Source organism: Poromitra crassiceps (assembly GCF_964638095.1).
Source record: "Poromitra crassiceps genome assembly, chromosome: 30".
NCBI lineage: Eukaryota > Metazoa > Chordata > Actinopteri > Beryciformes > Melamphaidae > Poromitra > Poromitra crassiceps.
The window spans coordinates 3,571,303-3,585,293 of NC_139652.1; the positions used below are offsets into that span (position 1 = coordinate 3,571,303).

Here is a 13,991-nt window from a genome sequence, read left to right on the forward strand (position 1 = left end):
CATCGCTGGAGGAAGGCAAGTCAACAGACGCCTGCCTGCCCAGCAGCTGCAGGATTTGGGTCCTTCAAAATGACTTTCATGCAAAGATTGATTCATTTACAGGTGAAGATCTGCAGACTTTGAGGGATCAGTTCAGTTCTCTTCCTGAAGCATCTCTGTTACTCTTCAGAGGTCAAAGGTTAAAACTGGGAGAAAATGGAACCTGAATTCTGGCAGAGGCTGCGTATCAGGTATCGACCCAATTAACCAGTGCCAAGTAGTCTCCAAACTTCTCCAGTCAAACCATACCTGCATTCCATCCTTTTTGTATACAGATATAGCAAACAAATTACTACTTTGTATGGTTTTGCTTGCAGCCAATCACGACAAGCCTTCTTCGATGCAATGTGACGTGTGATTGGCCCACTACCACAACAGCTACAACCTCATGCATATGGGTGGTGAAGTAGTAAACGTCCATTGCAACGGTGCAAATGTTATCGCAGCTGCTTTAGAAATAAATTAATTTGGGGGGTACGGTGGTGCAGTGGTAAGCGCTGTCACCTCACAGCTCGAAGGTCCTGGGTTCGATTCCCACCTGGGACGCTGTGAGCGCTGAAGGAATGCGTGCATGTCCTCGAGTGCCCACCGCCCAGGTGGGGTCGTCAAAAGGGTCTTTCTGTGTGGAGTTTGCATGTTCTCCCCGTGCCTCCCGGGGGTTTCCTTCATATAGGAACCCCCTTCACCAAAACATGCAATATCCTGGTTGCTAATGTGGTTCCTCCTCTGGTCGTTAAGGGCGCCTGTTCAGAGGGAGGGGAACTGGTTGGAATAGCGTGAACCTCCCACGTGCTATGTCCTACCGGTGAAGCTTCCTCTGTCAGGTGAAAAGAAGCGGCTGGCTAACTGCCCATGTCTCGGAGGAAGCATGGAGCCAGTTTGGGCTCTCCCCAGATCGGCAGAGGGTGGAGCAGCAACCAGGATAAATAAATTAAATTAGCACTAATGGGGGATAAAAATGGGATAAAAAAATCCGGGGGGGGGGGGGGATTAATCGTCCGTGCGAGTACCCGATTACTCATTCATAATAGGAGAGTACTCGAGTATTTAAATGACTTAAAATGCCCATCCCTAATTGATTGGCCCCCAAAATGGCACTCCTTCCTAACATCACATTAGTTCCATGGTGAGACTGTTGTTTAATATCGTTCTCAATCTGAATAGTTTTCAAAGCCCCTGAGACCATCTCTCATTTATTATGTGTAATTATCTCAGCGTGTGATTAACGTTTTCTCCCTCCGCCTCTCTAACCAGAGCCGCACAAACAGGCTGTTGAATATTTCCCATGCTAACTCTCTATAATTATCACAGCATAAGACCAATATATACTGTATCACACACAGGAAGCCACATCACCGCAGCCGCAACGGATGCTAGCTAGCTAGCAATACGTCACGTGTCCTGCCCAAAATGTTTACATCCCACTAGGCCTTATTCTGAACCAGCAGAATATCATCCTGGGTAGCAGTTTATTATTATATACAATATGTAGCCATGTGCTGTGTAATTAGAAAGCTTATGATTCCTACATATTTCATAGAGGTAACATACCCGCAGCCATGACAGATGCCGGTCGCTCTAACGTACAAACTGAACATTATAGACCAGGGCTTTTCAAAGTGTGGGAGAGTGAGCCTCCCCTCAGAGAACATATAAACAGCTGCGCTCTTCCCCCCCCCCCAATTATTATTATTGCTATTATTACTATTATTGTTGTATGCTCCTCTCGGGCATAACAACGAGTAGCAAAACTGTTTGTAAATATCTTTGTCCTATATTCTGTAAGATTTTAAAACGTCTTTATCCTTCTTTTTTCAAATATCTTTTAAACATTTTAAACATCTTTATTCACCCGAAAGGACTTTTAATTGTATTAATGTTATTCTTTTTGAATTTTTTGACACATCTTTATTATAACTAGCATGATACCGGCCCCGTGCAAAAGTGTAAATGTTGCGTTCTCTGCATGTTCTACATGTCGAAGAGGCTGTCTGAGAGAGCCAAGTCATAAAAAAATATATATATATATATGAATCCTAAATTGAGATAAAAATGGAAAAAACAATCTGGGAAAAAAATGTAACGGAATTTGGAAAAAATAAAATGGATTTCATATGGCCCTGTGTGCTGCAGCCAGGCTGGCCAGCGCGGGCAGACAGTTCCCCAGCCCCATAAATCTCGTAGAATTTGTCGGAAATAGCTCCCCAACAGATACAAAAACATGAGCATATATGTGTTTGAAAAGAACTGGATCGGATTTGTGAAACACACATTTAAAAAAATAACGATTTTCTTTCTATATAATATTTTGGCGGCAACTTTAGGGGCTGCGCGCCTCACTTTGAAAACTGATGTTATTGTCCATATTTCTCTGAACATTTACGTCCAATAAGTCACTCCTATAGGCCATAAAAACTAGAAAATGAACCCCGCTGCCCAGAAAGTCATCTGTGATTGCTTGCAATTCATTCTCTATGGACTAGAGTGGCTCACAAGTCTTTTTTTTGCATGTCCTTTTGAGCTAGAGTCCAAGTCAAGTCTCAAGTCTCTTATGGATGAGCGTTCTATCATCTGCTGGATGTCTCAAGTCTTTTGAGGAAGGGTCTCAGGTCAAGTCTCTCAAGTCACTGTGTGTGCGCGACTTAATTCTCAAGTCCAAGTCCGACTCCGGTATGGACCTCACAGATATCATCCGTCTCTTGTCTATTATGACTGTCTCATTATGTATGTATGGCCTGCTCTGTGTAATTATGCCTGCATATAATCAGCATATCTCACAGTGGAAGCCTTTCATCACCCTGATGGATGAGAGTGTTTGTGTGTTTTAATTTGTCATGCTGATGTTCCCAGAGGATGCTCCACATATAGCCCAGCCCCACTGTAACACTGATCTCAGATCTGTGGGTGCCTTTATATAGCATGTCTGTAGTGGGAGGGGCTAGTTTTTGGCTTCTGACCTGACTTTGACGTCACAAAAAACATTCAAGTTTCATTGATTAAAATGTGACTAGGCAGAGTACAACAGTATAAAAACACAGTTTTTTAACAGTGATCCTGCAATGCATCACAACCTTACAGTGATCAGTCATCATAGACAAAAGCTATGACTTTAGCAACATAAACCCTGAAATAAATAGGTAATTTAAATACGAAGACAGACTAGGCATATTGCACGCTGCGTCATAGTCCTTTTCTCAGGAGTTCATTGTGACGTCATCAGCGATCATCAGTGACATCATTAATGATGTCATAGCCTTGAAACACAGGCTGTTGCCTTGAGTGATACCACTGATGATGTCATCAGTTATGTCATAAGAAGACTGTACAACGTCTATGACATCATCAGACATCAGACAAAGGCTGAAACAGACAGAGTTTGGTGACTTGTCATCACGTCACTGATGACTCATGACTGATGACATCGTCACTGATGACATCACATCGAAGATCCGACCCCATCATTACGGATGTCACTATGACATCACTGATCAGTCTTGTCACAATGCCTCCTTGTATGTGTGTGACATCACTGACTGGTCTTGTCACAATGCCTCCTTGTGTGTGTGTGTGTGTGCACCCTTATGACATCACTGATGACATCACATCATTAGCTAATTAGCTTAATTAAAAAATCTGTCTCTCTGCTGATGTTTTGTCCAGAGATTGTTGGGGGCGGTGGACAGGGGATGTTGTCCTCTCTCCTGGCACTGATTACCATGTCCATGGTCTTAGCTCCATTCATTGCCAGTGAAAACTCCTGAGGCCTTCTGAGACAGGCCAGGTAGAGACCCCATCAGAAGCTCATCTGCATATTTTACAGGCATGACAGAAGGAGACAGGCTGTTAATGCAGATGACAAAGAGCACTGTGGATAGTAGCCCCCCCTGGGGGACACTGGCTGGGATTGCACAGGGATCAGACACACAGGAACCCCACTGCACCCTTTGCTCTCTGTCAGTCTGCTCTGACCCTATAAAACATGCCCATTGAAGTCATCTCCCAGGCAGACATCATTATCTTCATATATATCATATTCTCTCTCTCTCTCCCTCCCTCTCCCTCTCTTGTTTCAGGGTAACTAAAGAGGTATCTGCAGACTCCAAGGAAGCTATTGGTTATCTGAAGAGCCAGAGCACAAACGAGGAAGAAGAGAGCTCGTCGTCCCTCAGTCCGCTGCTCCCTGGTCCCAGGTATACATCCATTCATGTTCCCTGGCCCCAGGTATACATCCATTCATGTTCCCTGGTCCCAGGTATACATCCATTCATGTTCCCTGGTCCCAGGTATACATCCATTCATGTTCCCTGGTCCCAGGTATACATCCATTCATGTTCCCTGGTCCCAGGTATACATCCATTCATGTTACCTGGTCCCAGGTATACATCCATTCATGTTCCCTGGTCCCAGGTATACATCCATTCATGTTCCCTGGCCCCAGGTATACACCCATTCATGTTACCTGGTCCTGGTCCCAGGTATACACCCATTCATGTTACCTGGTCCTGGTCCCAGGTATACACCCATTCATGTTACCTGGTCCTGGCCCCAGGTATACATCCATTCATGTTCCCTGGTCCCAGGTATACATCCATTCATGTTCCCTGGCCCCAGGTATACATCCATTCATGTTCCCTGGTCCCAGGTATACATCCATTCATGTTCCCTGGTCCCAGGTATACATCCATTCATGTTCCCTGGTCCCAGGTATACATCCATTCATGTTACCTGGTCCCAGGTATACATCCATTCATGTTCCCTGGCCCCAGGTATACATCCATTCATGTTACCTGGTCCCAGGTATACATCCATTCATGTTCCCTGGTCCCAGGTATACATCCATTCATGTTACCTGGTCCCAGGTATACATCCATTCATGTTCCCTGGCCCCAGGTATACATCCATTCATGTTCCCTGGCCCCAGGTATACATCCATTCATGTTCCCTGGTCCCAGGTATACATCCAATCATGTTCCCTGGCCCCAGGTATACACCTATTAATGTTCCCTGGTCCCAGGTATACACCCATTCATGTTCCCTGGTCCCAGGTATACACCTATTAATGTTCCCTGGTCCCAGGTATACATCCATTCATGTTCCCTGGCCCCAGGTATACATCCATTCATGTTCCCTGGTCCCAGGTATACACCTATTAATGTTCCCTGGTCCCAGGTATACATCCATTCATGTTCCCTGGCCCCAGGTATACATCCATTCATGTTCCCTGGCCCCAGGTATACATCCATTCATGTTCCCTGGTCCCAGGTATACATCCATTCATGTTACCTGGTCCCAGGTATACATCCATTCATGTTCCCTGGCCCCAGGTATACATCCATTCATGTTCCCTGGCCCCAGGTATACATCCATTCATGTTCCCTGGTCCCAGGTATACATCCATTCATGTTACCTGGTCCCAGGTATACATCCATTCATGTTACCTGGCCCCAGGTATACATCATTCATGTTCCCTGGTCCCAGGTATACATCCATTCATGTTACCTGGCCCCAGGTATACATCATTCATGTTCCCTGGCCCCAGGTATACATCCATTCATGTTCCCTGGCCCCAGGTATACACCCATGCATGTTCCCTGGCCCCAGGTATACATCATTCATGTTACCTGGCCCCAGGTATACATCCATTCATGTTCCCTGGCCCCAGGTATACACCCATGCATGTTCCCTGGCCCCAGGTATACATCCATTCATGTTCCCTGGTCCCAGGTATACATCCAATCATGTTCCCTGGCCCCAGGTATACACCTATTAATGTTCCCTGGCCCCAGGTATACATCCATTCATGTTCCCTGGCCCCAGGTATACACCTATTAATGTTACCTGGCCCCAGGTATACATCATTCATGTTACCTGGCCCCAGGTATACATCATTCATGTTCCCTGGTCCCAGGTATACACCATTCATGTTCCCTGGCCCCAGGTATACATCCATTCATGTTCCCTGGTCCCAGGTATACACCCATTCATGTTACCTGGCCCCAGGTATACATCCATTCATGTTCCCTGGTCCCAGGTATACATCCATTCATGTTCCCTGGTCCCAGGTATACACCCATTCATGTTCCCTGGCCCCAGGTATACATCCATTCATGTTCCCTGGCCCCAGGTATACACCTAGGGCCCGTTCCAATACCCATACTTGTACTTCTTTCTTGTAGTATGTACTGCCGCTGCCCTCACAAAGTATGGATTGTAGTGTGCAGCATGCATGCAAAATGCATACTATTGGGACTAGGGATGCAGCGGTTTCCGGTTTGAAGGTATACCCCGGTTTGAAAAAGTCACGGTATCAAAACCACTAAGATTTGCCGTCATACCTTCTCCACGGTATCAGCTGTTTCCCCAAAACAAACGTGCCGGTTGCTTGCAGAGTGCAGCTTACGCGGCCCCTCCCCCTTGCTGCATGCCTACCTAGACGCACAGTAGTGAGGAGCTGCCCTGTGTTTACAACCGTTTGTGTGATAAAGCAGGAGAACGCAAGGAAGGACCCCCCTGAACTTTCCCCCCATCTAAAAAGACGATGTCGGCTGTATGGGAATATTTCGGCTATTGTAAAATCACAGATGGCCATAGCCTCAACGCGAGACTCATCAGAATGACTGATGAGTCTCGCGTTGAGCCTAGGATGGCCAGGGCTTAGATCTGCGTGAGCACGACCCGTCGTTATTTGTCAAATTCAAGCTACATTAAAACGTTGTCTTGCTTCAACATACATCGCATTGGACATAAACTATTTCCACCCGCAGGTTTGAGGAGTAGCTAACAAACGTCAGATAAATGCTCTCTCTATGCTAACGTTACCTACTGAGGCAGCTAACATGGCTAATTAGCTAGCTAACACCAGCTATCTTTCTCCACTAAAGTTAACGTTAGTTGACTGAGTGAACGGCGCTGTACAGCAGGTCGTTATCAAAACGTATTGCACTGAAGAGAAGTAACATTAGAGAATGACGAAAGACTCCTCCAACCTGTCAGTGGAAAAGTATGCACAAACTTTGTGTGTGTGAGTGAGAGAGAGAGACAGAAACAGGGACAGGCTGTGTGTGTGTGAGGAAACAATAATTGTGTCCAGTGTTCACCCATTACAAAAGAGAAGCGTGTATTTGATATTATTATGATGTTTTAGTTTCACATCAAATTAATTAGATTAAATCGTTTACATTTATAAGTAAGAACAGTACTATATTAACATAGTATAATAACAAACTATATTAACACATAGCTACTTGCCAGTTAACTGTAATTACAGTTGGAGGTTACATTAACATTTTTTCTCAGTCCACAATTCAGCAAACTGTTAAAAATAAAATAAATTTTGTTCATTGGCATTTTTTACACATAAAGGTCCGCGATACCGCGATACCGTGAAACCGTGGTATTTTTGTCCAAGGTTATCATACCGTCAAAAACTCATACCGTTGCATCCCTAATTGGGACACACTACATCTGTCGTCACGTGAGCTTCCTGAACTCCGACCTCTTGCTCACTTCCGCCGACGTCCGCAGCGCCACATTTGGGTTTTTTTTCTTTTTTTTTTCAATAAACAAAGTCTGGCAGTAACAAACAGTACATTATACAAAAAATTCAGACTAAACATTTACAAAATTGGAACAGACAATCAAATAAACAAAATAAAATAAATAAAGCAAAAACATTAAGTCAGAGATCTAAACAGGAATCAAGATATGCATGTTTTGGTACACACCATGCTTGTTTGGTTTTAACATATTTCAAGGCTTTCTTAAAGTTAATTATCTCATTCATGAACACGCAGCTCAGTCAGTGCGACGTAACTCCAGTAGGTGGCGGTAATGCACAAAAAGTTGTTTGCCAACCGCCATAAAACATTAGAAGAAGAAGAAGAAGACATAACTTCCTGCTGCGCAAAGGATTGTGGGGAAGTTTGGCTGAAGCAGCATGCATCGATGCATACTCCGAAATAGGAGCTGATGTAGTACAACATCCTGGTACTCTTGGAATACTGCATCTGACATACTATGTATTGGGACATACTAAATCTTTTTTTGCCTACTAAATAGTATGGAAGTATGGGTATTGGAACGGGGCTCTATTAATGTTCCCTGGTCCCAGGTATACACCCATGCATGTTCCCTGGTCCCAACCATCCAACCATTCATGTACTAATACCGCATTCATGACAATTCGGACCACCAGAGGTTTCATCTCAGCATATTGAATATTTATTTTCAGTTTCCAGGGACTTTAATATTTATTGAAATCGAATTATATTTGAATCTCAAAATTCATTCCAACAGCCCTAGTGTGTGTGTGTGTGTGTGTGTGTGAGAGACACATCTTGCACTACTGACTGTCAGCTCCAACAGCAGAGCCTTAATCTCACACGCACAAACGCACGCGCACACACACACACGCACGCACGCACACACACACACACACACACACACACACACACACGCACACCTAAACACAATGAGTGAATAGTCACATACATGCACATACTGTATAACCACACACTAATGGATCTGCACATACACACTCAAACAAATAAATACACACACCCACACACTCACTCACTCAAGTAACCAAGCAAGCAAGTAATGAGATTATACAACTGTGTGTGTGTGTGTGTGTGTGTGTGTGTGTGTGTGTGTGTGTGTGTGTGTGTGTGTGTGTGTGTGTGCGTGTTTGTTTGTGTTTGTGTTTGTGTGTGTCAGTTTAGCGGGATATTAATTTTCTGCTTCACCCTCCCTTCAGAATGAGCTGTGTTGTCACACGCATTTCAAAATAATGGAATTTCCTTAGTGTATATGTGTGTGTGTGTGTGTGTGCGTGTGTGTGTGTGCGCGTGGGTGTGTGTGTGTGTGCGTGTGGGTGATTTCCACCTCTCTCGTTACCTCTTGTCGTTGCTACGGCAACAAATGGCTTGGGGATGAGCACGTCTTCCCTCCAAAACCCCAGACAGGAAACAGGAAGTCATCTTCCAACAGACAGGAAGTACAGTATGTCCTCCATATAAGCCATTTTCCTTTGTATCTCAGTCCTGTGTGTGCGTGTGTGTGTGTGTGTGTGTGTGTGTGTGTGTGTGTGTGTGTGTGTTTAGGAAGAGCAGGGCACCCAGCACAACAGGAAAGGGCCGTCAGCACCACTCCCTCTTTACATTTACACACACACACACACACACACACACACACACACACACACACACACACACACACACACACACACACACAGTGAGTGTTGTTGCAGATTGAGATAAGTGTTTAGTTGTGGTTCTGTCATGTCTGCTTTGTGGGATGTTTACCACAGGTTGCATAGAATATCTAGTAACTAGTAGTACCTACGATTAATGCCATGGATCGCTAACATGTTAATGTTGACTAGAAGGAAGAGCTAGAGAGAGAAGTACAGTCTGTGATAAAGCTACATTAGCCTTGTCGCTAACATTTACTAACAGACCCGTCTGCTCAGACTTTACAGCCTGATACCTCGGACACCTCTGCACACTGGAAAAGAGAACGTTATAAATATAGCCACGTTATAAAAACAAACTAACGCTGATGGTTCTGTATGGAAACAGTGTTACTTGAAATGGTTAAAAGTGATATCAATTTGGTCATTCAGTGGCGTTTTACTGCCATGTAACATAACTAAGTAGCCGCTAACATTAGCCACAGTAGGCGATTACCCATGATGCACTGCGCTGTTAACACATTCACTGCCAACAGTTTTTTTTTTACTGTAGGTAGCTTCTGCCAAGGTTTTTTTTGAGGATTCTGGCTCATCTTTCAAGAGCCGAGGATTATTTTCTGCTAGGACTTTGTGAACACAAAATATATCTCAAAAGAACTAATAGAATGTGTGCTTTCTCTGTCTAAAATAGTTAGTTTGTAGAGTTAGTAGTTATGTAGGCATTAGCAGTTGAATACAGCATGGTTTCAGCGTCTGAAAATTAAAGTTGAGATAAATGCCTTTTTGTGAAATTTGATAGAACAGTCACTTTAACCATTTATTTTTGGCATCAGTAAGACATCAGACATCTAAACAATAGTTCTGAACAGTAATTTCCTCCATAACAGCACCCCCACCCCCCTCTCCTTCAAACTCCTCCCTCCGTGGGTGTTCTCCTCCTCCCTCCGTGGCTCTGCAGCGGGTGTGTCACAAGCGAGTTTCTGCTGCCTGTCTGCTGCCTGGCGGCCCCTCGTCGGGCGAGTCTGGATGGGGCTCGCTCGTTTCTTGGGGTTTCGGTTGAGAGCTTTGATGAAGCTTTTGCGATTCTGGGCTTTATGCTGCGTATTTCAAAGTGTGTTGCACCCAGTCTATTTTTGGAACCCCCCACCGTTGTGCGCCACCGTTGTGCGCCAGCGCGAAAGCGTTTTCGCCAAACCATTCTACAGTATGAGAATGATTTCCTCACGCTTTTCCCTGCAGTTTTGGCTCGGCTTTTTCTAGTCTGGAGAGCACTGTCGCCACTTAGTGGGTCGGTGGAATGGGTTGTACACGTTCGGTGGCTCCCATATTTTTATAGGAGACGTAGGGGGCTTTTTCGTCCCACCGTCAATTTTTTTTTTTTTTTTTTTTGACGAGTTGACTCATCCACGGCAGTAGAGTTGCTCCGATCGATCGGCACTTGATCGGAATCGGCCGATTTGGCCTTTTTCGGCTTTGATACGGAGTTATCAAAAGTGCCGATCAAACAAGGCCGATCAGAATGACACAAAATCTGCAAGAACTACTACCAGAGACGTTTCAATGTAGAGATAGTGCACTCCCAGGCTGCCAAGTAGTATTCTTCCGGTCTCCTAAAGGGCAGCTTGTGATTGGCTGTCTCTCCGTGTCATGAAGCTTCATTGGCTCCCAAGTTTCCTTAGGGGGCGTGGTGGTAGTGGCGAAAAAGTGTTTGGAAGTTGCACTCTCTCTATAGCGAAAGCAGCTTGGGCGAGAACAAACAACACAGCAGCTAACATGGCGTCGCCTGTCTGGCAATTTTACAACTTGTTGGAGAAGGACAACAAATTTGCCGTTTGCATTGTGTGCTCAAAGGAGATACCGCGTGGAGGAACGCAGCAGAAGAGTTTCAACACTACGAACCTCATAAGACATTTGAAGGTTTCCCACGTCAAGGAATTTGAGGAGTTTACAAAGTTGGCGAGCGCTAAGGCAGCGAAAGAGCGTGCAGCAACCCAAATGCCACTCAATCAGCTAACGCTAACTGTAACAGAGACATTGAAACGACAGCAACCCTACAGCAACGACAGCAAGAAACGAAAATAAATAAATGCAAAGCTAATGGAATTCATATGTCTTGATCAGCAACCGCTGTCTGTTGCGGAAGACCTCGGGTTCAAACGCCTCATGTCCTGCTTGGATCCACGTTACACGCTGCCAGGACGTAAATATTTAACTGACGTTTGCCTGCCGGAATTATACCAAATTGTGTACAAGCACATCGAGAGCCTTATGAAAGACAACACCACGTCAATCAGCTTCACGACTGACATTTGGAGTTCGAGTGTCTGTCCTATGTCCATGCTGAGCCTAACTGCGCAGTTTATTGATGAAAAGTTCGACCTGAACAAAGTTGTACTTCACTCACCGCGGAGGCTATCGCTGCAGCTTTCACAGACATGTTCCAAGCTGTGTTGGTGCACATGTTGTGTACATAGTATTATATTTTTTGTTTTATAAGACTGTATTTATTTTTCCACAGGAAAGCTACAGTATACAGTCTACTCTGTAAGCTCCAAGTTGTCTAAGAGAGTGTCTCTAGAGAGAGTTGCATGTTGCCTTAGCCTGCAATAAAAACGGATGTCAATTCATGATACTTTCTCATCTCCTAATTTTAATACTTAATATACAATGTCGATGTTGTTAAGAATAATTAAATATATGAATAATGCGACACAATAAATAGAAGGCTTGAATTGATGGTGATCGGTGATCGGCCATATCGGGATCGGCAGATACTGCTTCCAGTGATCGGTGATCGGTGATCGGCCTCAAAAAAGCTGATCGGAGCATCTCTACACGGCAGTCAACCTTTGGTTTCTGCTTGACGAGTTGACTCGTCCACGGCAGTGAACGTGTTAAAGGGCTCACGCTAAAAATGGGATGTTGCAACTCTCCTATTATGGCTCTGGCGTGAACTACAGTAACGATCACATGAAGAAAACATTTGTCACATGAGTGGGGAAGGGGGGGGGGTACGCCGTGATGTCAGGTTGTACCATTTTGGGCAAAAAAAAATCAGGTTTGAACCCATAGAGGGCACTTGTGCAGTTGAAAATGATAAAGATTGTAGAATATTATAAATTTGGTCTCAAATGTGGAAATTTTAAGCAGAATTCTTCACACCCCAAAAGCCATATACTATTGGTTAAAAGCTGGAAAAAAGTGTTTTTGGGTTTAGTCCTGCTTTAATTGCTGAGTCGCTGGGTTTGGTTCAAATAGTTCAAATAGTATGTACTATTTGAATAAGTATGTACTATTTGAATAAGTATGTACTTGTGAATAAGTATGTACTATTTGAATAAGTATGTACTATTTATGTACTATTTGAATAACTATGTACTTGTCAATAAGTATGTACTATTTGAATAAGTATGTACTATTTGAATAAGTATGTACTTGTGAATAAGTATGTACTATTTGAATAAGTATGTACTATTTGAATAAGTATGTACTATTTGAATAAGTATGTACTTGTGAATAAGTATGTACTATTTGAATAAGTATGTACTATTTGAATAACTTGTACTATTTGACCCCCACTGCATCTGAGAGAGATAATCAATCATATTGACTGTCACCTGCGGCCATGTTGGCCCCCCGCTTTAAAACAGCATCTCATTAACTCAGCCCACCTGACTGATTACATTTATTATTGTCCATGAATGACCCTGTGTGTGTGTGTGTGTGTGTGTGTGTGTGTGTGTGTGTGTGTGTGTGTGTGTGTGTGTGTGTGTGTGTGTGTGTGTGTGTGTGTGTGTGTGTGTGCGCGCGCGCGCGTGCGTGCGTGCGCGTGTCTAAAACGGGACATTGCATTAGCAGCTTGTCATACCAGTCTGTCAATGGAGTGGAACACCATATAAACAGGATCGTTAATCAAAGGCTTCATGGGGTGTGTGTGTGTGTGTGTGTGTGTTTGATGTCTTGTGTGTACCAAGGATATATTGATTTGTGTGTGCTTTTGTATAGGGATATCGGCGATCACAGCACTATCAGCCGATGTTAGTCACTTTCTTTTTTATATATCGTATCGTCCAATGAGCAAAATAACAGCAATGCTAATATCGGTATTATGGATGGGACCGATCCAATCCAATATCGGTATCGGGTGCCGATACTGACATAATTCTCGGATCGGAAACGCGGGATTCCCCCCCCCCCCCCCCCCCCCCCCCCCGTAATTCCAGGGCACAGGGGGCCGTAATTTGCCCATGTATAATAGTATCCTTCTTTGCCTTGTATATTTTCTTAATTTTGTCTGCTTTTTGCAAGGTATATATATAAAAAAAAAAATCTTTAATTGGCCAAATCTTGTATATTGTATACTGTACTGTATATTCAAGAAAAATATCGGTATCGGAATAATATCGGTATCGGCAGATAACCAAATTCAGGTATCGGAATCGGATCGGAAGTGAAAAAATGTGGATCGGTGCATCCCTAATCGCTATCGCCCAAAATGTTCATATTGAGAGGAACCAATGTGGTAAATCTATGATTTATGGGCTTGTCCAAATGTTTTGGAAATAAAGAAAGACAGAACTTTTTCAAATTCAATGTTGACATGTGTTTTGTGTTACAAAATGTGATTATCATAGAAACTTGTTTTTTTATACAGATCATATCGACAGATCATATTGACATGGGTAAATATCGGTTATCGGGCATAACTGAAAAGTTGTAGTTAACTTTATTTTGGTGTACCCACTTTCCCTGAACCTTGTCT

At 43.8% G+C, this 13,991-nt stretch overlaps 1 protein-coding gene across 1 annotated transcript in view; it reads left to right on the plus strand.

Moving 5' to 3' along the window:
- The window catches only part of cfdp1 (craniofacial development protein 1), a 39,892-nt gene that overhangs the window by 12,661 nt on the left and 13,240 nt on the right, over positions 1-13,991 (plus strand). The window contains exon 5 of the mRNA XM_083663251.1: positions 4,113-4,229. Within this exon, the coding sequence (XP_083519377.1) occupies positions 4,113-4,229 (117 nt within the window). The remainder of the gene's footprint in view (positions 1-4,112; positions 4,230-13,991) is intronic.